This window comes from Sturnira hondurensis, unplaced genomic scaffold, assembly GCF_014824575.4.
Source record: "Sturnira hondurensis isolate 20B ecotype Veracruz unplaced genomic scaffold, ASM1482457v3 Scaffold0004136, whole genome shotgun sequence".
In the NCBI taxonomy this organism is placed as follows: domain Eukaryota; kingdom Metazoa; phylum Chordata; class Mammalia; order Chiroptera; family Phyllostomidae; genus Sturnira; species Sturnira hondurensis.
In genome coordinates, this window is record NW_028076767.1 from 45090907 (window position 1) to 45116348 (window position 25442).

The 25442-nt window shown below is 42.8% G+C and overlaps 2 protein-coding genes across 4 annotated transcripts in view; one reads left to right on the forward strand and one right to left on the reverse strand.

The window, feature by feature from the left end:
- Positions 1-13850: 13850 nt before the first annotated feature.
- LOC118985946 (chloride intracellular channel protein 1-like) lies at positions 13851-14528 on the forward strand. Its single transcript, XM_037044741.1, has one exon. The coding sequence runs from the start codon at positions 13851-13853 to the stop codon at positions 14490-14492; it is 642 nt and encodes a 213-aa protein (XP_036900636.1). The 3' UTR covers positions 14493-14528.
- A 7171-nt stretch (positions 14529-21699) lies between these two features.
- KLHL23 (kelch like family member 23) overlaps positions 21700-25442 on the reverse strand; it is a 34646-nt gene continuing 30903 nt past the window's right edge. For all 3 annotated transcript variants that reach the window (XM_037044503.1, XM_037044504.1, XM_037044505.1), the window contains exon 4: positions 21700-23189. In XM_037044503.1, the coding sequence (XP_036900398.1) occupies positions 22879-23189 (311 nt within the window). In that variant the 3' untranslated portion in view covers positions 21700-22878. The remainder of the gene's footprint in view (positions 23190-25442) is intronic.

Here is a 25442-nt window from a genome sequence, read left to right on the forward strand (position 1 = left end):
TAAGTTGTTGTGAGCATTAAACGTGATACAACCTTGGTGGATAGTTCAGTTAGAGCTTCCCCCCCCATACTCAAGGTTGTAGTTTCGAGTACCTGTCATGGCACATACAAGAAGCAACCAATGAATGGGTAAATAGTGGAACAATAAATCGATGTATCTCTCTCTTGCTCTCTCTTTCTCTCTCTCTCTCTCTCCAGTTTTTTTTTCAAGATTTTATCCTTTAGAGGGGAAGGGAAGGAGAGAGGGAGAGAAATATTAATGTATGGTTGCCTTTCGTGTGTCTCCGGCTGGGAACTGGCCTGCAACCCAGGCATGTGCCCTGTCTGGGAATCCAACCGCGATTCTTTAGTTCCCAGGCCTATGCTCAATCCACTGAGCTACACCAGCCAGGGTGCTCTCTCCAGTTTTAATAAATAGTGATACAATATATATACTTTGCCAGAACCTGTGCCTGCCACGGACTGTAGTAAGAGGAGCAGCATGTATTAAAATAAACCCAATTTTAGACCATTAAAATGCTGTCTAGTGCAGAAAACTATTGCCTCTGCCAGAGCCCTTTTTTATAAGTATACTTTTTGCACAATAATTTTAGTCACCTAATTGAAAAAATTTTTTCTTATGGTGAGACACTTTTTTCACTTTGAGTTTTGTCAAATCAGCAGCTCATACCAAACCAGCAATACAACAAATAATACAAATAACATAAAGCTTACAAAGAATAAATAGATAGGGATACATGATGCCTGTGAAGACATGATTCCCTAATGTTGTCCTTTCCCTTGTGGAGGCACGATGCCCAAAGTCAGTTGCTCTCAGAAATCTGTGGTTGAGTGAAGACTGTGCCAAGTCAGAGCAGCCCAGAAATGCAGGCTAGTTGCTTCTTAGACTATTTTAAGGCACTCGGGGTTTGAGGGTACAAATAGGTATGGGGCATCCATCCTTAGCATAGAAAAGTATCTTGATGCCTCACCTGTCTTCTTTTCACATATTATTTCTTGCCAAGCCACTTTGGCTTTGGATGAAGTAGTCCTGTCAATTATCACTGGATCTGAGGGAGCCTCATTTTGGTTGCCACAGCGTTTCTTGTCACCACAGGAGCTGCACACGATTTCCTGTGTGAGCAAGACTCGTACATTTCTGGGTTGTTGTCCTGGCCCTCATGCATTGTGGTCTTCCCAGCTGGAGTGCGTGGGCTGCTTCTTTGCGGTAGTGGTGACCGCAGAGACACTGCTGCTGCAGCACTTGCTGCTTCATGAGTCGTGCTCTAGGAAGTCATTTTCCACCCATGACACAGTCTTTTATTCTTCCCTCAGTTTTCTTAAAAATTTGAAAGGATATTGGTGAAATAGCCTGTTGTGTGACCTGAGGGCTTTTTGGTGTCCCAAGACAGAGCTAAAGTATGTATTTGGAAAAACAGCAGTTATAGATTCAGCCCAAACATTGCATCAAGCCAATGGTGCCGTCTCCTCCAAAGACCAAGCTCCATGCAGTCACCATCCTTTGAGGAAAATGGAATCCTGGCTGCACACCAAGAAGCTTCATTTTTTTCTATAAAGTATCAAGAAGTGTCTCATACTCACATCCATCTCCTTCATGGCATAACTTTGTAGGATAATATACTAGAAGACCATCTTTCTGAGTATAAATTAAGTACAGTCATTTTAGAAAGCAACTTGGTAATGTTACTGAAGAAACTCCCAGAAACTTGCCTCTTCTAAATGACGCAGTAAAGAATTACAGGCCAGTGAGCCTACTAGCATTCAGGAAAGTTTATTAGTGCCAAGTTCTAATGGGAAAGCAAAAGCAAGAGTGGCTAGAGCAGGGTAGCAAACGTAGGGTGGCCAAAGGCTGGGTGATCAGCATCCATGTGGCTAGAGGCCAGGTGGCTAGGGGCCTCCTATGTGGCAAAAAGAGCCAAGAGGCCAAGAGACAGTTCTTTGTTCTGAAGATTTTAAAGTTGGCAGGATAAGGATGAAGAAGTTACATACTGATTGACGGGTAAAGGTGGTGCCAGCTTTCCCAGGGAGGCATGGCTACCCAACTGTAAGTATGGTGGAGAGTCTGTTAGCTCGAATCCTCATCTTGCTCCAGACATTATTTGTTCATTTTGTGTATGCGACAGGAGGAAGGCAGTTAACCAAAGTTGTTTTATGAGTTTTTTCCTTGGGCACTGTAGTCCCCTCCTCTTCTCCCTTCCAGGCCTTGGGATGAATACATAGTCTCAAAATTTTCTTTCCCCAGCCAGTAGAGATGATACACACAGACTTTCAAGGGCTTCCCACCCCCCTACACTATCATAGTTGTACTTGTCCAGGACACTTGGCAGCCTTATCAGACCAGGCTCAGGATTACTGGGTCAGCGGTGAGCTTTTTGTTTTTAGCCTCCTGTAATAAGTTCTTTGTTAGATTGCAATGTTGAGGGCCCTGACTTTATGTCCCCTCTGGCCACTCCACCGTAACAGTAATATATGCTAAAGTTTAAAATGCATATAGCAGATGGCCCCAAAGTCCACTTGCAATAATATATTCTAGGGAAATTTTCACATCTGCACAAGAAAACATGTTCAAGAATGTTCACAGGAACATGGTATATAAATGGAAAAATTGGGAATTAACTAAATGTCCATTAAAAAATAGATAACTTAATTGTGGTGTAATTAAATGATGAAGTAATAAAAAATGCTGTGATGAAGCAAATAAGCCAGATCTACTTTCATTGACGGTGATGAAATTCACAAACATAATGCTGAGTTTTAAAAAAATGTTTAGAAGAACCCTGGCTGGTGTGGCTCAGTGGATTATTGGGTGTAGGTCTGTGAACCAAAGGGTCGAAGGTTGGATTCCCGGTCAGGGCACATGCCTGGGTTGCAGGCCAGGTTCCCCAGTAGGGGGCGCTCAAGAGGCAACCACACATTGGTGTTTCTTTCCCTTTTTCTCCCCTTTACCTGTCTCTAAAAATAAATAAATAAAATTTTAAAAATGTTTAGGAGAAATATTAGTACCCCCAGTCATTGTGGCAATGAAAAATCCCACCCACATTTCTAAACCCTAAGAGGTGGCTACTGCCTCTCCCCTCTCCCTCCGCCCATGCTGAGAACAATCAGGATGATGGCATTATTTCATTTGGGACATTTAGTTTGAAATGCGTATTAGATATCCAGGTAGAGATGTCAAATAGAGAGTTGATAAATGACTGGAACTTAGGTGAGAAGTCAGGGTTCGAGATACAAATTTCAGAGTTTTTAGCATGTAGAAGACATTTAAAGTCAGGGCATTTGATGAGCTCTCCTAGGAAGAGGCTAGGCAGTGAAGGTAAAAGGACTCAAGACCAAATGCTCTGGTATTCCAACTCTGGATACTGGGTGAAGGATGAGAAGCCTGAACAGGAGCTAGAATAAGCACAGCCTGTGAGGTACCAGGAAAACATGGTGCCACAGAAGCTAAAAAGGGAGAAGGTGTAAGGCAGGAGTGATCAACTGGGCTGATTCTGCCGAGAAAGATTGCAGTCTGGCCTGGACCGACTTTGGCACATGGCAGAGACTGTTACTTATCCCTCAGTACTGACGCTCCCTTCCTGGTATCCCAATAAAATTGCCCTGACTTTTAACCAAGTACATGGTCCGCCTGCAATAAAAGCTATATTTTTCCAGCCTCCCTTAGAGATAGATAAGACCATGTCTGGCCCGTGAGATATGTGAGCGATGTGGGCAACATCTAGGTCATTATTAAAGAGAAAGAGTTTGCTCTTTTCCCACTGGCTGGGGGTAGATATGGCCATGAGCAAAGCTGGGCCAATCAAATGAAGGTACCGCCATAGGTATGGCAAAGCAGCAATAAAAAGAATCCAAGTCCCTTTCAGCTTCGAGCACCACACCAGCCCTGATTGCCTCATGGAGTGGACTTACCATTCCACCTTGACTTTAATGACAGGGGAAAAAAGCATGAAAAGCTTATCCAAGGCAGATGTGTCAATGTTCTAGCCTTTTGGTCAGGGTTAGGCAACAGATCTGTCACTGAGTGAAAGAATATCCAGGTAAATCAGAGCTCCAGGCCAAGTGCACCACTCTGCAGGCTGTTGGGCTTGTACTAGATTTTGCTATTTTTGTATGTGTGAGATGCATATCCCAGTGCCTAAGAGCAAAGGATCTACTGCCTCCCTCAGCTTTGGGAATGAGTTGTAGGGATGGTTAGTTGCCTTCTTGCTAATAGGTGTCCAAATATGTGACAGAATCTTGTGTGGGACCTACCTTCATTGTAACACATCAACTGAACATGAGGTTGTTGGGGTAAAACCTAGAGCCTGCCCCTAGGTCTGACAGTTGGAAGCCTCCAATATCACCCCAAATTCTCTAATCATTGTGAATGACCTAATTTTCTTAGGTCAATTTGACACAGTAAACAGGTTGGTGTATACAGAAATTATAAGCAGACCTCCTATGGAGACAAGTGGAAGCTGATAAAACAACATAGTTTCTTTACTAAGAACTTACCTAAAGTAAAATATTTGTGACATATAAAAGGAAAAGAAGAGGCCTTTTGGGAGGGATAAAGTTTTTAAAAATTGAACCATAACACACAAACAGTAGAGCATATGAATTTTAAGTGTATCACTCAAGGAAGTTTCACAAACAAACACTGCCTTATAACCACCACCCAGACTGAGATGTAGACATTCTCAGCACTCCAGAAAGTTCCCCCATGCTCCCCTTCCAGTGAGTACCCTCTTTAAAGAAACTATTATATATTAGCCTCCCCTTGCAGGTTTTAGGAAGAGGAGAGCCTGAGCAGAGACTTCCCACTTTATTCTTTAAAAATTTAATAATTAGAAAAGTCATCCCTCCTTCCTTAAAGAAAAGCAATAGAAGCCAGGGGTGTTAAACTATATCATACACAGTTGGATGACAAGAGCAGAGTAGGAACAATAGGCCAGGTACAGAAGGTCGCCAGGGCAAAAACCCCGGGTTCCTAGCAACACAGGACTGACAGGAAGAGTATTGTAGGATCTCGCTCCCAGAGTGACTTTCCTCCCCTGACCTTTCACTCCCTGGCATGCTGCTAGTCATGTGGTAGACCCCCTTAGAGGAGGAACAAGAGGGCTGGAGAACAGCCCCATAACTCCCTTGAATGATCATTCCCTTAAGCATTAAGCCTTCCAGACAATGAGGTTCTGACTCACATCAAATACTCTTAGGAACAAAGCCTTGGTTGTTGACCACAGAGACAGAGTTTTGGCCAAATTAGAGATAACATCTAGGCCCCCATTTTGTTTGCAAATCCGGGCCCAGAAAAGCAGCAAAACCAGGCAGGCGATACTGTGGCTAACATCAGGACCAAACGCAATGACTCATGACCCCCTACCGTAGCACTGACTGATCAGTAGAAATCATGACCCTCAAAGAACATAACTGGAAAAATGATGGATATTCTATTAAGATCCTCCCCCTAAGACTTCCCCTAAAATCTCTATCTTCAAAAACCCTAAGACAAAGGACCCAGCACAATCCTGCATTCTTTCTCTCTGTCCCTCTCATATGCCCATGTCTTTACCCATCCCTTTTTTTCCCCAGGCACACTCTGGAGCATGACCATGCCTTTCCCCCTTTAGGCGCGTTATCTTTGCCCTTCTCCTAAGCTCCAAGGGTCCTTCTTTTGCCTTTATAACTTGTTTTTTAAAACCATAAAGCTCATTGGGCTCACTCTTTCCCTGGCTCACTTCTACCTCTGTGGCTTTCTAAATAAACTTTCACTTGTGTTGAGTTTTTGGCTCTGAATTCTTTCTTAGCCAAACTCAGGGACCAAGGTCTAACATCTGGTGCTGTTCACTGTTAGCAAAACCGGCAGAGCTACATGACTCTGGAAAAACTCAGCAGAAGAGAAGAAGCACACCACCCTAACAGAGTACTCTTCTGGCTCAAAAGGATTTTTAATTTGTAATTCTGCTATAGTTTTCATTTTTGCCCTCAGAAATGTATTGTGCCAATTTAAAGTCCTTCCAGGTGAGGATGACAAAGACCCAGACGCATATGAAAATGTAATATAAAAAGGTTTTCCAGTTATCTGTCTATTCATGTCTCAGTACCTCAGAGGTTTTCCTTTAAACTTCCTTGTTTATTTTGAAATATAACACAGGAGAGTTTTAATTATAGTAGCTTACAGCATTTTAACATCTGGCAAAGACTCTCAACCGACTGAGTGTCCATTAACCCTTTCTTCCTGTTTATAACAAGACTGAGCTTTTTGCCTGAGCATGAGGCTACCCATCTTTGTGTCAGTCCACGACAGCGTACACGCGCACTACTTACTGTAAGGACTTTGACTTTAACTCCAAATGAAAAAGGTGTCTTCACAGGGATTCAAACAGAGGTATAATAGCATTACGGTGTCTTGCGGGTTATATGGTTGCTATTGTCAGTAGGGATTTATCTGCTTATCAGGAGAGCTTGAGGGAAAAAGTACACAACAAGGTGTTTCTCTCATCAAAAAAACTGGTTGCAAACTCTGCCCCAAGACCAGAACTAAAGCTGCTTTGCAAGTTGAGGAGAGTAGGACACTGGACAACTGCGTGAGTAGCTCTCCTTCCTTCATCTTAAATGCTTCTGAGTATTTTTTTACAGACAAAGAAGGAGAAAGAAAGGGAAGGGCCCTGATGAGAAAGTTTCTAATCCTGGATTTATGACACAGGATGCTGAGCTTGATGCGGACTCTGGCCCACAGGGTCCATGTGTTGGGGCTGAGACGAACAACTGCATTTGGACGACAGAAGTCCCGTGGAGGAAAAGGGACGGCGTGGTTGCTCTCTAAGTGAGAGAGAGGGCCCTGACCCCCACCTGGACAGGCTTTTATTGCTTTTCTGGGTACATTACATCCAAGATGGCCCACTATGTGCAGGTTCGCTTTAGGTGGTTACCTATTACAGATAACAAAGGAAAGGATGTTTCTAATTACTTCAAAGAAAAGGATGTTTGCAAATCAAGGGGAAAAGTGGTTGAACTGGTTACACTCCATACTTGGGAGGTTTAGTTCAGACTTTAGGAAGTTACTTTAAGGAAATGCAGTAAACATTTTCTGCCTCAATTCAGGGTGAGGGAGTTTTAGCAAAAAGCAAGCCTCAACGCAGCCTAGGTACCATGCAGGCCTGATTCCCCACGGAAAAATTGATCCGTGGGCTTGGCTCCTGTGTGCCGACTAGCTGATGCCCACTGGTTTTCCGCATCAGGGGCTGGGCTGCATTGCCCATGCAAAGTAGATAGGTTCACTAGAGTGCTACTTCCATATATGTTTTTTTTATTTATATACTTTTCTCATAAAACTTTCAGCTTCCTCATTGAAAAAGGATTTCAAAGCCTCGGATCATCTACTGCAATGGCTGAGAACATCTCTTTTTATAACTTATGTAATAAATACACAGAGGTTCACAGGAGGCAGATGTCACTATGGAAAGATGTTTAGTTAGAACTACTTTCCAAAATATTACAAATATGCAAGATGAAAAACTGAAAAGGGGAATAAAAAGTCACAAGATGCACTCGAAGACTAAAGTTATGGCCAGCTAAGAGAATAATGATAATTTACATAGGGCACAATTTGGGTTTAAATTTTCCGCCCTTTCATAAGCCAAATGTTTTCTGTGATTTTGGTGAGCTTGGACAAATGGGGCTTCTGAACAGTGTGCAGTTCCTAAACTTAGAGAAGTTTTTTGTTGTTGTTATTCGAAGAGACAAAAATTGTAGACTTTATCAAGTTGCCTTCTTAATTTCTTTTATAAGCAGAGGTATGAAAAATATATACATTTTAAAATCAATAACTTTGAGTTTCTTTATTTACTTACAAACACTGGGAAATTGTTTTATGTGCCCTTTGTGTTCATTGGACGCCCTAATGTTTTGATAAGGGGGAAATGTTACCTTGAAGAGTCCTCCTGTAAGAGTTTAGCTGGGCTCCCCAAGAATAAATGCCTTATGCTCGAAATTAAAGAACAGAAAAGCAGAAAAACCATCTATGACTTTTTCAAGGACCTTCAGAAGTTATGGAAAATATACTCCTGTAAAACAGCCTATTTTTGATATTAGTTTTGAGTTCCTGGGGGAAATTCCTTACCATTCTCTCCTCCCATCTAACTAAAAACCCAAGTCCCAGTAAGGCAGGTTAGTAAGAATCTAGGAAAATTCTCTGGCAAGTGAAATGAGAAAACTTAAACAAGTGGCTGAACCAATGGCCAGAATGGTTGAACAATTAATAGTAAGCTGATACATCAGAAGACTCCGTCCTTCCTAACCAAAGATACCTAAGAGTAGGTAGTTTAAACATGTTCTTCCTAACCAAAGATATCTATGAATAGGTGGTTTATCTCCCTTTATCAGGGAGATAGATAAAAAAAACAATTAGAGCCAGACTAATTCAAGATAGAGGTGAAATTGAATGGAGAATGACCCAAAACTTTATTATATAAGGGAAACCCCCACCAAAAATATTGGAATTATCTTCTGGAGGGTGGGCCCCTGTAATAGAAGCTTCCCCTGCTCGGTGAGTGTTCTGGGAACCCATCTGTATCAGTGCACTAGCTGGTGTTGTTGTGAGAGGCTGTGTTCAGCTTCAGTGAATTTTTTTGAAGACTCTTTCAATGTATTTGCCCATATCATGATGAGAGATGTACAAGAACACATGGCCATACCGCACTGAGTGTTCACCAGTTTTTGACCAAAAAATGCCATGAGCCCATGCCCCAACCTCCCTCCCTATTCACCTGACCTCACCCCAGGCAACTTGTTCTTTTATTTTCCTGGATGGAAAAGTCCTAGAAGTGAAACAAAATAAGTGGCAGAGGCATTAAAAGACATCAAAATCAATGAGCTCAAAACCCATTTTGAGCAGGGGAAGAAAATGTCTTGATAGGTATATTGTATCAAATGGGGAGTTCCAGTACTTTGAAGGTGAATGAAGTTTAAACATGTAAGAATAAATACACCATTTTTATAAATAAATTCCATGTCTTTGTTTCCCCCTTGTACACTCATTTTAATACATGAGTGTGCTAAACAACACAACTAGAAATCTGATGACTATTCTGTTCAGATCCTCCCCTGGCACCTCCTCTAAAATTCCCACCTGTAGAAAATAGATAAAGCCCTCAGGAAAAAAGTCACCAGTGCACTCTCTTCTTTGAGCACACCCACGGCCCCTTTCCCCAGGCGTCTACTGTGCTTCTGCTATCCCAGACTCTAAGGGTCCGAAGAGACTTGCTCCCAGGGGAGCAATGGGCAGCGGCAGCTCATTCAGGTTTACCAACTAATCCTGCCTCCAAGGGCCCTTCTCCTACCTCACTGTCCTGAGCTTTAATAAACATACTCTCACTTTCACCTGGACTCGTGCTTCACCTAGACTCATGCCTTGAAATTGTTTCTTCGAGGTTAAACTTGGAGGTTTTGTGACAGGCCAGGTCCCAGACCAGGCCAGGGCAGCGCCAGTGCCTGGTGTGGAAGCAGTTTAGTAACACCAGGATGTGGTTTGCCAGGGTCAACCCACTTTCTCTTTTGCTCTTTGTTTGGGATTTTGAATAAGTCCAAAATTATTAAAAATCCATACCCAAACTGCACGTTGTATTGTTAGTCTGAAACTGGGATGTGTGTGAGAGAGAGGTGGGATAAAGTAAATGAGTTATAAGAGGATAATCTAATTCTGTTGTCTTAGGTGACTTTGAGAGGCCAATAGTTTCTATGGGCAAAGGGGCTACAGATGTTAGAAGAGAGGAAGTTGGGTAAACACCCTGTGCTGCTTTTACCATTTCCCTGATAATGTCAGGACCTCAGAAGGTTTTAACCCTAACCACCCTTCTGCCTTTGTGTTATTATTATGCATTTTTATTTCAGCCTTGAGATTTAATGTCAGTAAGCATCCCTGGAGCCTACAGGTCTTGAAATACCATTTCCCACTAACAGACACCCAAGCTGCTTGGAGAAGTGGTTGGTCCTAATACCATAGGTAGTTATTTAATTATTAAATAGAAGGGAGCAAAAGGAATAGGACATTGTTGAGCCTAATGGACTGGGGAGCATAAGCCTGTTTGCTTCACCAGGAAGCTACAGTGTCACACACTCCAGTGATCGCAGCATGGCTCCGCTGGGGATTAACAACCCTCCCTTCCCTGCTCCAGTACTAGATTTTTGGGGAAAGGAAGGGGAGGTAAGCACAGGCTCAATAGAAGTCAAAATAGCACAGAGGGAGGTGCTTGACCATAGAGGCCTGCCAATCTATCCTGGGAAAGGGATCAATTGCCTAGAGAGGTGGACCCATCAGAAGCCCACAAAAGCTTGAGAAGTTAATTTGAAAAAGTTCCTGGTCCTTCCCAAACCCAAGATACTATCAGCCCAGGAAATAAAGAAGAGCGCTTTCTCAGTGCCCCGCACTCCCCTGTGCACTTGCATGTTCTTTCTCCACAACCACGTGACCCTAGCAGCCACATGGCTGACAGCTACGTGGGCTCCAAGTGCAGGCTCCAGGTGAGAGCCTGGATACCACAGCACAGCAATGGATTGCAGCCAGAACACAAGCTAGCTGGCTAGATGGTGAGAAAGGCTGGAAGGGACTAAGCCTTAATGTAGCACAGAAACTCTGGACACTGGCCTTTGTTTTAGCCTTGCTGGAGATTTGGTTGGATGTTTTCCATGGCGGTATGGACAGACATGGGACATTGGGAACCCAGGACGGGCACTATTGTGATTTTGCATCTGATGCCACAAACAGATCTCCCCACACCTCATGCTTCCTTGTGAGTCTCCTGGGATGTTTTCCTCGTGACGCCACGAGAGGCCCACTTCCACCAGCACACATTCCAGGTGTGGGTGCTAAAAAAGATATTAACACTTTTCCTCCCACGTTCAAAGTTCTTCGGGCTGGGCAAATGCATTAAGAGACAGGTTAACAGGAGAAAATCAAAGTTTAATACATGAGCATAGGGAATTCACATAAGCATAAAAATTCCAAAGGCAGAGAGGCAGCATTGGATATAAAAGACATTTTTAGACAAAGGAGAAAGGAAGGGGGATAGGGTATAGATTCAGAAGTGAGAATGGGCAATTTACAGGTAGCTGAGGAAATGGGGAACACACAGGGCAGGAAAATTCTTGTTAGGCACCTCAGAGACCATGGGACCCAGGGGGCATCTAACTAACAAGCACCCTCTTGTTTACTACAGTTAATTCAAAGTAGGTTAAAGTGAATATACTAAGACTTCCTTCCTCAGGCCGGCCTTTCTGTCTGAATCTTTTATGCAGAAAGGGGAAAGGTCAAAGTTTCTGAGTCTTTTGTTTCTTAATAAACAGCTTAAAATCAATCTCCCAAAAGGCAAAACTTTGGGTCCTCTTCACAGGTTTGAAACAGGAAATGTACATCATGACTCTTTTCACACCAGATAACAAAGAAATTATCAAAAGCAATCTGCAGAGGCTTCCACTGGCTCCAGATAAAATAAATTGTGTATCAATAAGAGTAGCTGCAGCCCCGGCTGGTGTAGCTCAGTAGATTGAGCCCGGGCCTGTGAACCAAACAGCTGCGGTTTGATTCCCAGTCAGGGCACATGCCTGGGTTGCAGGCTAGTTCCCAACAGGGGGCGCATGAGAGGCAACCATACATTGATATTTCTCTCCTGCTCTCCTTCCCTTCCCCTCTAAAGGTAAATAAATAAAATCTTGTTTTAAAAAAAAGAGTAGCTTCAGTGTACTGAAAAATGCCAAGTAGGCTTAAATGCAGAGTTCATAATGATTAAAAAACTATAAATCTAAGCCCTGGCTGGTGTAGCTCAGTGGATTGAGCGCAGGCCTGCGAACCACATGATCGTGGTTCAATTCCCAGCCAGGGCACATGCCTGGGTTGCAGGCCAGTTCCCAGCAGGGGACCCATGAGAGGCAACCATACATTGATATTTCTCTCCTTCCCTCCCCCTCTAAAAATAAATAAATAAAATATTTTTTAAAAAAAGAAAAGCCAAGACACAGATGGCTTCTTTTAAAAAAAAACTATAAATCTAATAAGTAACCTTTGAAGGATACGAACAACTGTTTACTTTACAAATACATAACATAAAGGTGAAGGGATCAAAATAATTCTGCCACCCCAAAGCTGCTTTGGGGAATATTAAGAAACAAAAAACTGAGAAAGAACCTTTGACCCTCCCCCTGTTTTCTGCTCAAGAGGTTCGGGCTTAAACCTGCTTTAGGAAGGAGATCTTAGGCTGCTGCTGCCTCAGCCTAAATCGAGTAAACTATGGTAAACAAGAGGGCTTCAGGCAAGCGCCCCTTAGCCAGCTAAGGGTCCTACTGTTTCTGAGGTGCACAGCAAGGATTTCCCTGCCACGCGGGTGGCCCGCTCTCCCTCAACTGTCTGTAAATCGCCCCCATTCTCTCTTCTGAAATCTAATACCCATGCCCTGTTCATTCCCCACTTTCTCCTTTGCCCCAAAATGTCATGCACATGTATAAAACTTTGATTTTTTGCTGTTAATCTGTTTCTGTTAATTCAGTTATTGGCCCAGCCAGAAGAATTTAGAAAGTGGGAGGAAAAGTATTAATAACTTTTTGCGCCCACAAAGGAAAGAATCAAGCATATATATGTTGTTGTGGTTTGCCTTTCCTATATAAACTGTAACACTGGGGAAACAACTAATAAATGAAGGGAAGTTTCTCTTAATAGAGATATTTTAACAAATGCATCAAGGAGCCTGATAAACACCATTTTGTGATCCCTAAGAAATTAAGGATGTAGGTATTGAGCATCTATGGCTGCTCACATGAGAAAGGAACAATTATGTGTCTTTTTTTTTAATTTTTTTTATCTTTAGAGGGGAAGGGAAGGAGAGAGGAAGAGAAATATCAATGTATGGTTGCCTCTGGTGTGTCCCATGCCGGATGCCGGGAACTGGCCTGCAACCCAGGCATGTGCCCTGACTGGGAATCGAACCGCAATCGTATGGTTCGCGGGCCTGAGCTCAATCCACTGAGCTACACCAGCCAGGGCTGTCTTTTTGTTACTGGACCACTTCCACACGGGCGGCTGCTTCAGCCCCAGCACATCCAGGAGTTTTCACATGTAAGGCGACCTCCAGGTTCTTCACTCGTGCAGGAAAGATTTCAAGATACCAGTCCAGATGAAAGTGGGAGTAAGTTTATTCAGGTAGAGAAAAAGAAAGAGGCCAGAGCCTGGCATTGTTGCAAAGGAAGCAAAAAGTCCAGGTCCCAGTGGATTCGGGCCAACTCAGCAGAGAATTGCACGTGGTCAGTTAGTTCTAGGAATTTTCTGGGTTTCCACCGGTTGGAGGATTGTCTACGGCTTTGTGGCGCCCAGTTCTGACTCCGCCTTCTGACTGGGAGAGGTTCTTTTTCCTAATAGGGTCCATTCTGGAAGTGTCATGACATTTGTCACCCAGGGCCTCCCTCCTACTTGTGGTGTCGATTTTCATTATGATGATGGTGTAATGAGCTTTGGGGTCGTTCTCTGGTTAGTTTCATCTCTGTCTTGGATTAGTTCCTCCCTAATTGGTTTTTTGGTTATCCATCTCCCTGAGAAAGGTGATTTAAACCATCTGCTCCTAGACATCTTTAGTTAGGGAGGACAGGGTCTTGTTATTTATTAGCTAGACGTTAATTCCTTGACCGTTTACTCGGCCATTTGTTCAGCTATTTGTCTCCGTTTCCTCATTCCCCTCGCCAGGAATGTTTCTAGTTTCTTACTCCCCTGCCTCATTTTGATCAGCGCACCACCACCTGTGAAGTAGTTTGGACAAACTCGAATCTGATTAAGTTTCTGGATGTTACTAGCAATTTATAGAAAACACAGAGGACAGGGTCCCCGTCGCAACCATGGCTGAAGAACAGCTGCAGATCCAATTGTTCATGAAGGCTGGCAGTGATGGGGCCAAGATTGAGAACTGCCCCTTCTCCCAGAGACTATTCATGGTGCTCTGGCTCAGGGGAGTCACTTTCAACGTCACCACCGTTGACACCAAGAGGCGAACTGAGACGGTGCAGAAGCTGTGCCCAGGAGGGCAGCTCCCCTTTCTGCTATATGGCACAGAAGTGCACACAGACACCTACAAGATCGAGGAGTTTCTGGAGGCAGAGCTCTGTCCCCCCAGGTACGCCAAGCTGGCAGCTCTGAACCCCGAATCAAACACAGCTGGCCTGGACATATTTGCCAAATTTTCTGCATACATCAAGAATTCAAACCCAGCACTCAATGATAATCTGGAGAAAGGGCTCCTGAAAGCCCTGAAAGTTTTAGACAATTATTTGACATCCCCCCTCCCAGAAGAAGTGGATGAGACCAGTGCTGAGGATGAGGGCATCTCTCAGAGGAAGTTTTTGGATGGAAATGAGCTCACTCTGGCTGACTGCAACCTGTTGCCAAAGCTCCACATAGTTCAGGTTGTGTGTAAGAAGTACCGCGGATTCTCCATCCCTGAGGTGTTCAGGGGAGTGCATCGGTACTTGCGCAGTGCGTAGGCGAGAGAAGAGTTCGCTTCCACCTGTCTGGATGATGAGGAGATCCAGCTGGCCTATGAGCAAGTGGCCAAGGCCCTCAAATAAGCTCCTCCTGGGGTTCCATCATGCCCCCTCCATTTTTCTCCACAAAGGCCCCCATGTGGTTTCCAATTGGCTACCCAATGGGCACACTACAAAATGTCCAGTAGGAAGTGAATTTTAGGGCACTTGTGCAGGACTGCCTGGGGGGATGAGGGGAAGGAATGGGGGACCTGGGTGAGATTTTCATTGTGGGTAGGGTGGGATGGGTAGGACGATGTATTTCAGTAATAAAACATAATGAAAATCTAAAAAAAAAAGAAAATACAGAGGAGAGAGGAACATGCTAAATACACTACACAACAGGAACACTGTCAGGACAATCCCAGCTTTGAGGAACCAGGGTAAATGATCCAGCTTCTTCGACAAATAAATTACAAGAGGTTAAAAAGAAGAAGAAGAGAAAAGAAAATAGCCCTTCCTTGTATGGCTCAGCTGGTCAGAGCATCATCCAGTAACCAAAAGGTTGCAGGTTTGTTTCCCAGACAGGGTACATGCCTAGTTGTGGGTTTGATCTCTGGTCAGGGCACGTATTAGAGGCAGCCAATTGATGTTTCTCTTGTGCATCAATATTTTTCTCTCTCCCTCCCTCTCTCTCTAAAAGCAATGTAAAAATGTTGGGTGAGGATAAAATAAAAAATTTTAAAGAAAAGAAAATATAGATGGGGAATTTATTGATTAAGAGACCTGAAAGCGAAATAAATGCAAAAATAAATACAGTGGGTATAGAGATTCACACTTGGGTGATGTAGTGTGTGAAATAGTGACCCCTCCAGAAATATGTCCACATCCTATTCTCTGGAACAGGTGAATGTTACCTTAATTGGAAAAAGGGGGTCTTTGCAGGTGTAATGAAGAATTTTGAGATGAAGAAATTATCCTTGATTATCCAGGCGGGCCCTAAATCCAGGGTCCTTACAAAGAGTTGGGCAGAAGCAGATTTGACATAGAAGACAAGACAATCCAACCAGGGAGGTAGAAACTGGGTGGTTGTGGCCCCAGTTAAGGAACGCAAAGCCGTTGGAAATTGGAGAAGACCGAATTCTTCCCTAGAGACTTCAAAGGGAGAGCAGCCCTGCAGATGCCTTGATCTTGGATTTCTGGCCTCTAGGGCCTTGAGAGAAAAAAATTCTGTTGTCTTAAGCCACCCAGTTGGTGGTGATTTTTTTAAAAATATTTTATTTATTTATTTTTAGAGAGAGGGGACAGGAAGGAGAAAGAGTGGGAGAGAAACATCAATGTGTGGTTGCCTCTCACATGGCCCCCCACAGGGGTCCTGGCCCAAAATCCAGGTACATGCTCTTGACGGGGAGTAGAAACCACTGACCCTTCAGTTAACAGCCCAGCACTTGATCCACTGAGCCACACCAGCCAGGGAAGATTTGCCTTTTAATAATTCAGACTATACATGCATTACATGTGTCTTATACATGTGTTTGATAGTTTTAAAAAATCATACCCAACACTAGTGAAGCTGTTATCTCAAATGTCTGCCTGTGCACACAACCCTATAATCTCTTGACTGGGCAAGCATGCCACACTTCCTCGATGAGGAATGTACGAGGAGGAAAAGCTAAAGGATGGAAGAGGACTGTCACATTCAGGGAATGATAAATGCCTCTTTTGTTTACCCATCTTTCCAGAAAAGAATTAGAAACAGTTTCTAGATGTATAGTGAAAGTTGTATTTAGCAAGTTTCAGTGTCTGGCAGGATTTGCTGAGTGTTCACAGATTACAGGAGCCCAGCAGTCTTACAAACGTCGATGAACAAAGGTGGTGAGGGGTGGTAGTGGGTGTGAAGCATTAAGAACAGTCGGCTCGCCTCTAATTAAGTACACAGGGCTGATGTTTCCCTTTCTCCAATGTAATCCCTGCAGCACTTGCAGTCCCACACAGGTAAAATCTTGCGGTCTGCTTTGGGTTTCCAAGGTAAAGATGAAATAGCTGTCAATCTTGTGCATACAAGAAGACACAATTTGCAATAACTCTGCCTAAGCCAGCACAGAATACCCCTAAACTGCGGCTAATTGGAATCCTAGCAAGATGCTCACCACCACCCCAGGGAAGGCCCAAAGAGAGTATCAACTCGGAGGGCTGAAGTAGGAGTTCACAGTTCATGACTCTCAATTGCAAAACACCTTTGGAACTCAAACTGAGCTAAAAGCTGTATGATAATGCCTTTGGGTGATGAGGAGACAGTTCAACTGCTAATAGTTTTATGTTCATTGCCATCTTCCATGAAATTCATGTCATAAATGGCTCTCTCACTTTTAAAATCTGTATAATTTATGTACCCCTGACTTCACTAGGCTACTGCATGTTGTTAGGTGACACTTTATTAACTTCAGTAAAAATTAAAATTAACTTCTTGACAATGGAATTAATCTCATATTGAGATTTCAATAAGTATTGGTAAGTTATGTTCTTAACTACTGTTAATGCTTACACTGCTCTACTTTTTAGCTGTCCAACTGTTTCCGCTATAGCTAAAGAACTTATGAAATGAGGAAACTTGATATGAGGAAGTACTTTGGGGCTGTCCTATATGTATTGACATTTAATAATAACTAGTGAATAAATTGTATGAAAAGACTTTGTAAATTAACCTCAAGAAAGACCAGATATTTCGCATGTTCAGTCTTCCTATCCATCTCCTAGGAGCAGCAATCAATCAACCGATCTTCCCTGCTGGAAAACCCCCAGCAGAGTTCTCATCTGCTTCACACACATCCCCGAACCAGGGACTGATAAGGAGGACGGAATGGCCATAACTGCCTTAGACTTGTCTTAGACGTGTCTTCCTAATATACAGAAAAACCAGCAGCGCTTTCCTACCAGCAAAGAAGGGCCGTAGGATAGACAATCCACATCTCTGAATTAGTTAATGATTTCCTTGCAATATATTTTATTGTCAGGCTGGAAAGGCCAGCCCTTCACAGAATGGTCTAATGGTCAATGACACTATCAGTAATTCCTCTCTCTCTCTCTTTTTTTTAGTGTGCCATTTTCCCTCCAGTCTTTGGAGTCCCTGGAGCCCAACGTGCTTCATTCTTTTTCCTTCTATCAGAACCTCCTCTCAGAGTAAGATCAACTCAGCCATATGGAATTGCAAGTCAGGGTAACACTTAATATACTACTATCTATTGCAGGCAGAATAATGGCCCCCTAAAAATGTCCATGTTGTAATGTCCAAAAACTGTGAATTTGTTAGGTTACGTGACAAAGGCTGAAGACGGAACTAAGGTTGCTAAAACTGAAACAGAAACTCAACTCAGACGAACAAAGGACCTGCCTGGCTGGTGTGATTCAGTTCATTGTCATCATGCAGATTGAAAGGTCTTGGGTTCCATTCCCAGGGCACATGCCTGAGCTGTAGGTTCCTGGCCCAGTAGGGGCACATATGGAATCAATGTTTCTCTCCCTCTCTTTCTCCCTTTAAAATTAAAATTAAAATAAAAACAAAAAGGGACCTATTTGTTCACATAATCAAACTGTGGAAAAGACCGGAATCGAGCTACATCAAGAAGACCTGGAGTCAAGACTTCAGTATCATCCTCCCCCCACCCCTGCCCCATCACTATGGGTTTAATGTATCAATTCCCTTCACTCAAATCAGTTTAGTCTCCATAGCAGGGACTTGCCTACCACATATCTGGACTGATCTCTGTGACTGGGGATGAGATGCTGCAACAGCTCAAGTGTAAGTGTTCCCAGGGAGAGAGTTAGGGCATCAGTACAGATGTGGTTTGGGAGAACAGGGCAGATAGAAAAACCCTAGCTCAGCGATTTTCATCTGGTATGCTGCAAGAACTTTAAAAATTTTGTTTATTGATGAGAGAGAGAATCATCAACTTGCTGTTCCACTTACTTATGTATTCATTGGTTGGTTCTTGTCTGTGCCCTAACTGGAGATTGAGCCTGCAACCTTGGTGTTTTGGGACAACACTCTAACCAAATGGACTACCCGGCCAGGGCTGTGCCATGAGTTTTTAAAGCATGCCATACTTGATTATTTAGTCAGGGGCACCGACCTCTTTTGCTTTAGACTGCCAAATAAAAAAATAATAGCCAACACAATTCATCCAGTGTGAATGAATCAAAATTATATTTTTGTCAGAGCAGCAAAAAATATATTTTTGGTGTGCTGCAGAGTTTTGGTGGTTTATGTGCGCCATAATATGAAAAAGGTTGAAAATCACTGCCCTAGCTGCTTCTACTGTAAAACCTAAACAATGAAGCTGTATTTATATAGTTCTAGACATTTTTCAGACTAACAAAACAGGTGTTTTTGGTTACTTTATGTGGGAGGAGGGCTGGGGAGGAAAGGGAACTATTTAGGGAACAGAATGTAGCTGATCCAGCACCTACACTGCAGCATATAAAGGGAGATCTCCTTCGCAGGCTGTATTAGTCAGCTCAGACTGCCGTAACAAAACACCATAGACTGCGTGCTAAAACTACAGGAATTTTTCTCACGTTCGCATGTTGGAAGTCTGAGATCAGGGTGCCTGCGTGGCAGGGTTCTGGGGAGAGCTCTCTTCCTGGCTTGCAGAAGCCTGCCTTCCCAATGTGTCCCCATAGTGGGGAGAGAGACAAAGCTCTCTCGTTTGTCTTATAAGGATGCTAATCCTACAGGGTCCTACCCTTATGACCTCATTTCACTTTAATTACTTCCACATGGACCCTATCTCCAACTATATTTGCATTGGGAGCAAGGGCTTCAACCTATAAATTTCAGGGGACACAACGTTCAGTCCATCCCAGCATGTAAAGGTGACAATAAAGGCTAATGTGCCTTTAAACGTGCCCTAGATGTTGATCCTCCATCAGTTAAAACTAAAAATTAAAAATATGAATTGTGAGAAATAGCGAATTTTAAAATTCGATACTTATAGGGTCGTCTTAAGTAATGCTTAAAATCACCTCCACAATTTTAATCATTTCGTTAAATAGTGTTTGCCTTCCCACAGCAACAGCTTGCATTCAATTATAGTAAAATATTGTTCATTCATACCACAGTGATTTGGAACTTGGGATAATTCTGACAGAAACATTTACCTTCTTTAATCCTTCTTTCAGGGGGGTGGGGAGAGAGAGAGAAAAACATCAATTTGTTGTTACACTTACTTAGACGTCATCATTGTTTGATTCTTCAATGTGCCCTGATGGGGGATCAATCCCACCAATTTGGCTTATCAGATAGATTCTCTAACCAACTGAGCTGCTGATTCAGGGCTCTTAATCTTTTCTTGGGTGCACAAATCAATAGCAAAAAGAATTTTACTGAAAATTAGAGCTGCAAATTAAACACCTCAGATCACAAACTATTTTCAAGATTCTTCAAGCACCTCTGAATGCTTTTCTGTAAAAATAATACCATCACCTTTCAAAAAAAATTTTTTTGAATGTAATTTGCCTGGCTGGTGTAGCTCAGTGGATTGAGCGCAGCCTGCGAATCAAAGGGTCGCCAGTTTGATTCCCAGTCTAGGGCACACACCTGGGTTGCAGGTGGGGTCCCCAGTGGGGGATGTGTGAGAGGCAACCACACATTGATGTTTCTCTCCATCAAGAGAAACATCAATGTGTGGCTGCCTCTCGAATGCCCCCTACTAGGGACCTGGCCTGCAACCCAGGTGTGTGCCCTAGACTGGGAATCGAACTGGCGACCCTTTGATTCCCGGGCTGCGCTCAATCCACTGAGCTACACCAGCCAGGGCAAAACATAAGAACAAGTATATTGGAGCCCTGACTTGGGTGGCTCAATGGGTTGAGCATCATCCCATAGACTGAAAGGTTGCAGGTTTTATTCTTGGTTGGGGCACATGCCTGGATTATGGGCCAGGTCTGCAGCTGGGGCTGTGGAAGAGGCAACCAATCGATGTTTCTCTCCCTCCCTTTCTCCTTCCCTTGCCCTCTCTCTAAAAATAAATAAATAAAATCTTTTTTTAAAAAAAGAAAAAAAAGGAAAGCATGCTGGATATACAAATGAAATATTAAACTTTGAGAATACTAAGAATAAGATGTGATCCATGATCTCAAAACTAGCCAAGAGACACACAGTACCATGCATATGTAAACAATGAATCCTTTAAATGTGACGATGGGAGTTTACTGTTGCTGAAACAGCCAAGAAAGCATTCCCAGAGGTTGGACTTGAACCAGAATTTTATAGGATCTACACAAGCTGAAAGGAGGGAAGGTAAGTGCAACTGTTCTCGTCTATTCCATAAACTGTCTCTAAAGCATAACTGGGCAACATATTGGTCCAGCATTGATTGCTTAATGTTCTGCAGAGCAATAGAGTAGTCTGAATTCAGTTATAGGTTGAAATAGTCTATAATTGAGTTGTTTCACTAACTCAAACTGTCCTTCAACTCAACTGGCGCAAATTCAAAGTTGTACCACATATACAGTGATTGACTTATTTTTATTGAAAATACAAAGTAGTGTTAGAGAAAGACATTTAAATAAATTAAAAATCATTCCATATCCCCCTACATTAACACACTGAATTTCAGTTTTTCATATTATCTTCCACATGCATAAACACTTTACAAAGTCACAATCATAGTGTGCACACTCTTTTACATTGTGCTTGTTTTACTTACTGCATTACAGACACGTCCATGTTTCTACAGTCTCCACATAGTTATTTTAATGGCAGTAGAACATTTCGATATTTTTATCAGCCCACTTTCTCCTTTGACATGTATATTATTTCCATTTTTTGCTATTATAAGTAATATAAACATAAACATTCTCATGAATTTACCTTTCTTGTTTGTTTTGTTTTGATAGTATTCTTTAGGAGTAGAGTTTATAGGCAAAGATATGGTCTTATTTTCTCTTTAAACATAGGCACCCTAACCAGAAATCAAACCTCCAACTTATTTTGGTGTATGGGACAACGCTCCAATTAACTGAGCCACAGTGGCCAGAGTGATGCACTTATTTTTATGGCTCTTTCTATGCAGTACCATGTTGCAATCCCAAAGAGTTGTATCTATCTAAAATGTCATCTAAAGTGAATGCATTAAACAGTTTCTTTCTAAATTTTTTTAAAAAGCATTAGGTAATTTGAAACTTCTGTATTTAAATTTTAAAATAATTGCTATCTCTTTTTTTAAAAAAATGAAGGGTGTGGATAGATGGTTTAACAGATTACTAAAAGTTTAGATGAGTTAACTGTAGCAATGCTTCCCACTTTTCTCAGGTTATGGCACACACCGACAGTCACAAAAATGGACACAGGGGTTTCTGGCCCAGAAGCTCCAGTCACCCAGGCCACCTCTGACTGCCCCAAGGGTTCTAAGGACCCCTATCTAGGCACACAAAGGACCCAAGTGCCAGTGTGCATGGGTTGGGAACCTCTTCATTGAGGAGAGCTTAAGTGACTCGATCCAAGTCACAAAATCTTGTTAGTGGCAGAGCTGGAAAAATGAATGCAAACGTCTTCTCATCAAGGCATTTTCTACTGTATCATAACTGTTCTACATGCTTTCTGGCTCTATGCAGATGTGTCTACATTTACGAGTAAAGAGGACTTTCTAACATGCTTAAACTAAAGATACCTCATCTAGTGATTTACAACAAAGCTAAAAATTAAAAATAGTTCTTACCATCAGCAAATGTTTGACTATTTTCTCTGACATTTTCCAGATCTGTTATTCTTTTAGTTTGTAAAATCTCAACAGTACTTATCTTTTGCACAGTATTTACTCTCAACAGTAATAATCATTTGCACAGCATCTTGCATACCTGTTAGTTAGTAAATAAAGGATAACAATAAATTATGTACATAAGGGAAAAAACTAAACTTAAATCTATACTAAATAATCTTAAAACAAATTTTAAGTGTTGATTTTGTAGAGGTAGAGAAGATTCCCTCCTTAAATTTCAAATTTCACACAGATAAATGGAACCTTAATGTGCACTGTCTATTACATTGTAGGGTCATAAGAGACATTTCATTCCAAAGAATAATTCTGACCTATACCCAGTGTTCATGCTACCAGGAGAAAAAATTCACTACAAAGGCATTTCACCTTTTACCAAGCATCCAATATTCCAGACGACCTTCGAAAAGCAGAGATCGTGGATGTAAACCCCACGGATGCAACCTAGATACACATACACCAGATTTCTCTCAATCATTAACCACTGGGTTGGGGTGTGGAGAGGGGGTCAGGAATGAGAATTTACCTCGCATGTGCCAGGCCACAAGAACAGGCAAGGGACTCTAAACCATGCTTTTTTTTTTTTACTACACCCAAAACCAGTGATTACTTGGCCATTTCTGCAAATTCAATCAGACATTATACACACAGACACACCCATGGGACCGCATGGCACTTGGAAGATTACCCACTATTTCCCACTTATTAACATCTGGATCATACTTCTCAATGCTCTGAAGATATGTTCCCTTTGAATAGGAATATCCCCCAGTGACGTAAATACACCCATTCATGATGACGGCACCACACTCCATCCTTCTTTCCATCATAGGCGCTATCTCTCTCCATTCATTTTGTTCAGGGTCATAGCATTCTGTGATTGTTGTTTGTCCACCAACTAGATAGAGCTTACTTTCAAATGGAACTGAACACAATCCATATTCTGTTAGAAAGAAGAAAAGCAAGTTTTATTAGGACAACAAACAAAAGAGATACCTGAGGGTGGTGATGTACTGTTCCTTTACAATCGAGCATACAAAAGTAGAGTGAGTAGTTGGGGCATTTTGATTCCACACACACAACTGTACCACTGAGCCACGAAACCCATCGCCTGACCACCCCCCCCATCCTCTCTCAGCCAACACTAGACTGCCTTTCAGACAACTACCCTTCTGAAAACTTCCCAGCACACACACCTTTTATTCTACACCCATGTGAAAAACATGGTAGCAGTGGCGTCCCTCTGACATGAAGACATTCTAGGTAACTGGGGTAGGTCCCTCTGGGTCTTAGCTGCTATCCCTGTAACCAGTGACAGGCGGTCTGTAGTGTCTGTTGCCACAGCTGCCACAGAGATTACCTAGCCTGCCAAGTCTCACATTGCTGGCCAAGTTGAGGACCCAGGCAGTTAGAAAAACACACAGCCAGATCAGTGGTGAACTGCAGCCTATGATCTGAAGAAGCTGGGAAAGGTGCTCAAAGGCAGAGGGCTGCTGTGTGTGGTCTGGGTCCTAGGGCTCAGTGTTCGCCTTCCTGGCTGTTTTAATTTTCCCCATTATTTATCTCTCCCTGAACATCCAAACCTGCCGGCTCTTCAAAGTACCAGGATCTTTTGCTACTTCACTTCCACTCCTTCCTTGCCAGGGCTGTGACCCGGGCGAGGCAGGTGTGGCGCTGGGTATAAAACACAGGAAGGCTCTCCCTCGGAGAGGCTCCCTCAATTTTGTGCAAGAGTCTTCCCTTCCTCCCCCCAGTCTCAGCCCTGTGTTCCCTCCATTTCCAACATCACTATTAGCCTGTGAGTTCCTTCTTTGGAATCTCAACCATAAAATTACACTTCCAGCTGCAGACCTGAGAAAAGAGCAGGATTTGTCAGAGGCACTAATATTACAGCAAATCAATGAAGATTAGCTTCTTCATCTATGTGCCATTGTGTGCCATTACTGAACTGTTCCTTCCAGCTGGAAGTCTCGTCTTCTTCCAGGGCTTTCCATGGTGGGCACCTTCCTGTCGGTCAGGTCTCATCCTACTGTCGTCTCCTCCGAGGGACCTCCTCGGGTTATCTAAACCCACAGTGCTAGCTAGGTGTCTCGGCCACGGTACCTATTTTAATTCTCCTCACAGCACTTTTTATTCCCAGGTGCGTTTGGTTAGCAGCTCTCTCCCCCTGTTAGCAGTGCAGGGACTGAGTCCTGCCCTCTGCCCCACCCCCACCTGGTAAGGACCCAATAAATCTTTGCTGGATCGATGAATGAACCTTATACCCTCTGTGCCTCATATGCACTCCCATTATTTTGTGGAAGAAAAGCTTTACAAGCACCTCATTAGAAAGAGAGAATGTAAGATTAGAAATGTAATTTGCCCTTTAAGAATGGAAGACAAATTCTTATCAGTCGAGTTCTTGCTATCTAGCTTTTGAAGGCTAAAGAAGTCTCACAAGATGGGCATTTCTGCTTTGAGTCCCCATGCTGTTGTTTCAAGTTTTTGACGAGGAAATAAGGATTCTCCCACCTTGAATATATCCATTTGTTACTTTCCAGTTACAGACATGTAGAATTTTTATACATTGGATAACCTCTGGGTTATCCAACTAGTTTTTCACATTTATCTATAAAACTGAGCTCATCATCTCTCCACTTCTCCCTTCTCATTGGCTGCTCCTTCAATGCTTTCCACTCTCCCAGTCAACCAGCCAGAGACTCTGGAATAACTGTCAACTCCTTTCTCTCTCTCATCTCCTATATCTAACCGTTCAAGATAGCAATCACCAGCAATTCAATCAATGGCGACTCTATCACATTCCTCACATCTGCCCGTTTTCTATTCCGACCACTGCAGGCTTTCAGCATTTCCCACCTGGTTTATTACCAATAGTTTTAGTAGGTCTTTCTGCCTTCTTTTCTCCCAACCTATTCTAAAAGGAGCTCTCTTCTTAAAGCTAGAACTGACCATACCTCATTCTCTTGCTCTGAAATCTCTGACAGTTCTGTTTTAAAAACTCGCCTGCCTGCCATTCAAAGCCCTCCATGATACCCTCCTCAATTGAACTTTCCCATCTAGACTCTCATTCTATCCTCTTCCATCATCTCATTCATATACATCCACTCCCAGGTACTGAAATAAACCTGGAACTTTCCCTTATGCCTTCCTTCACTGGCTAACTTTCTGCCAGAAAACTGTTTCTCAAAAACTACCT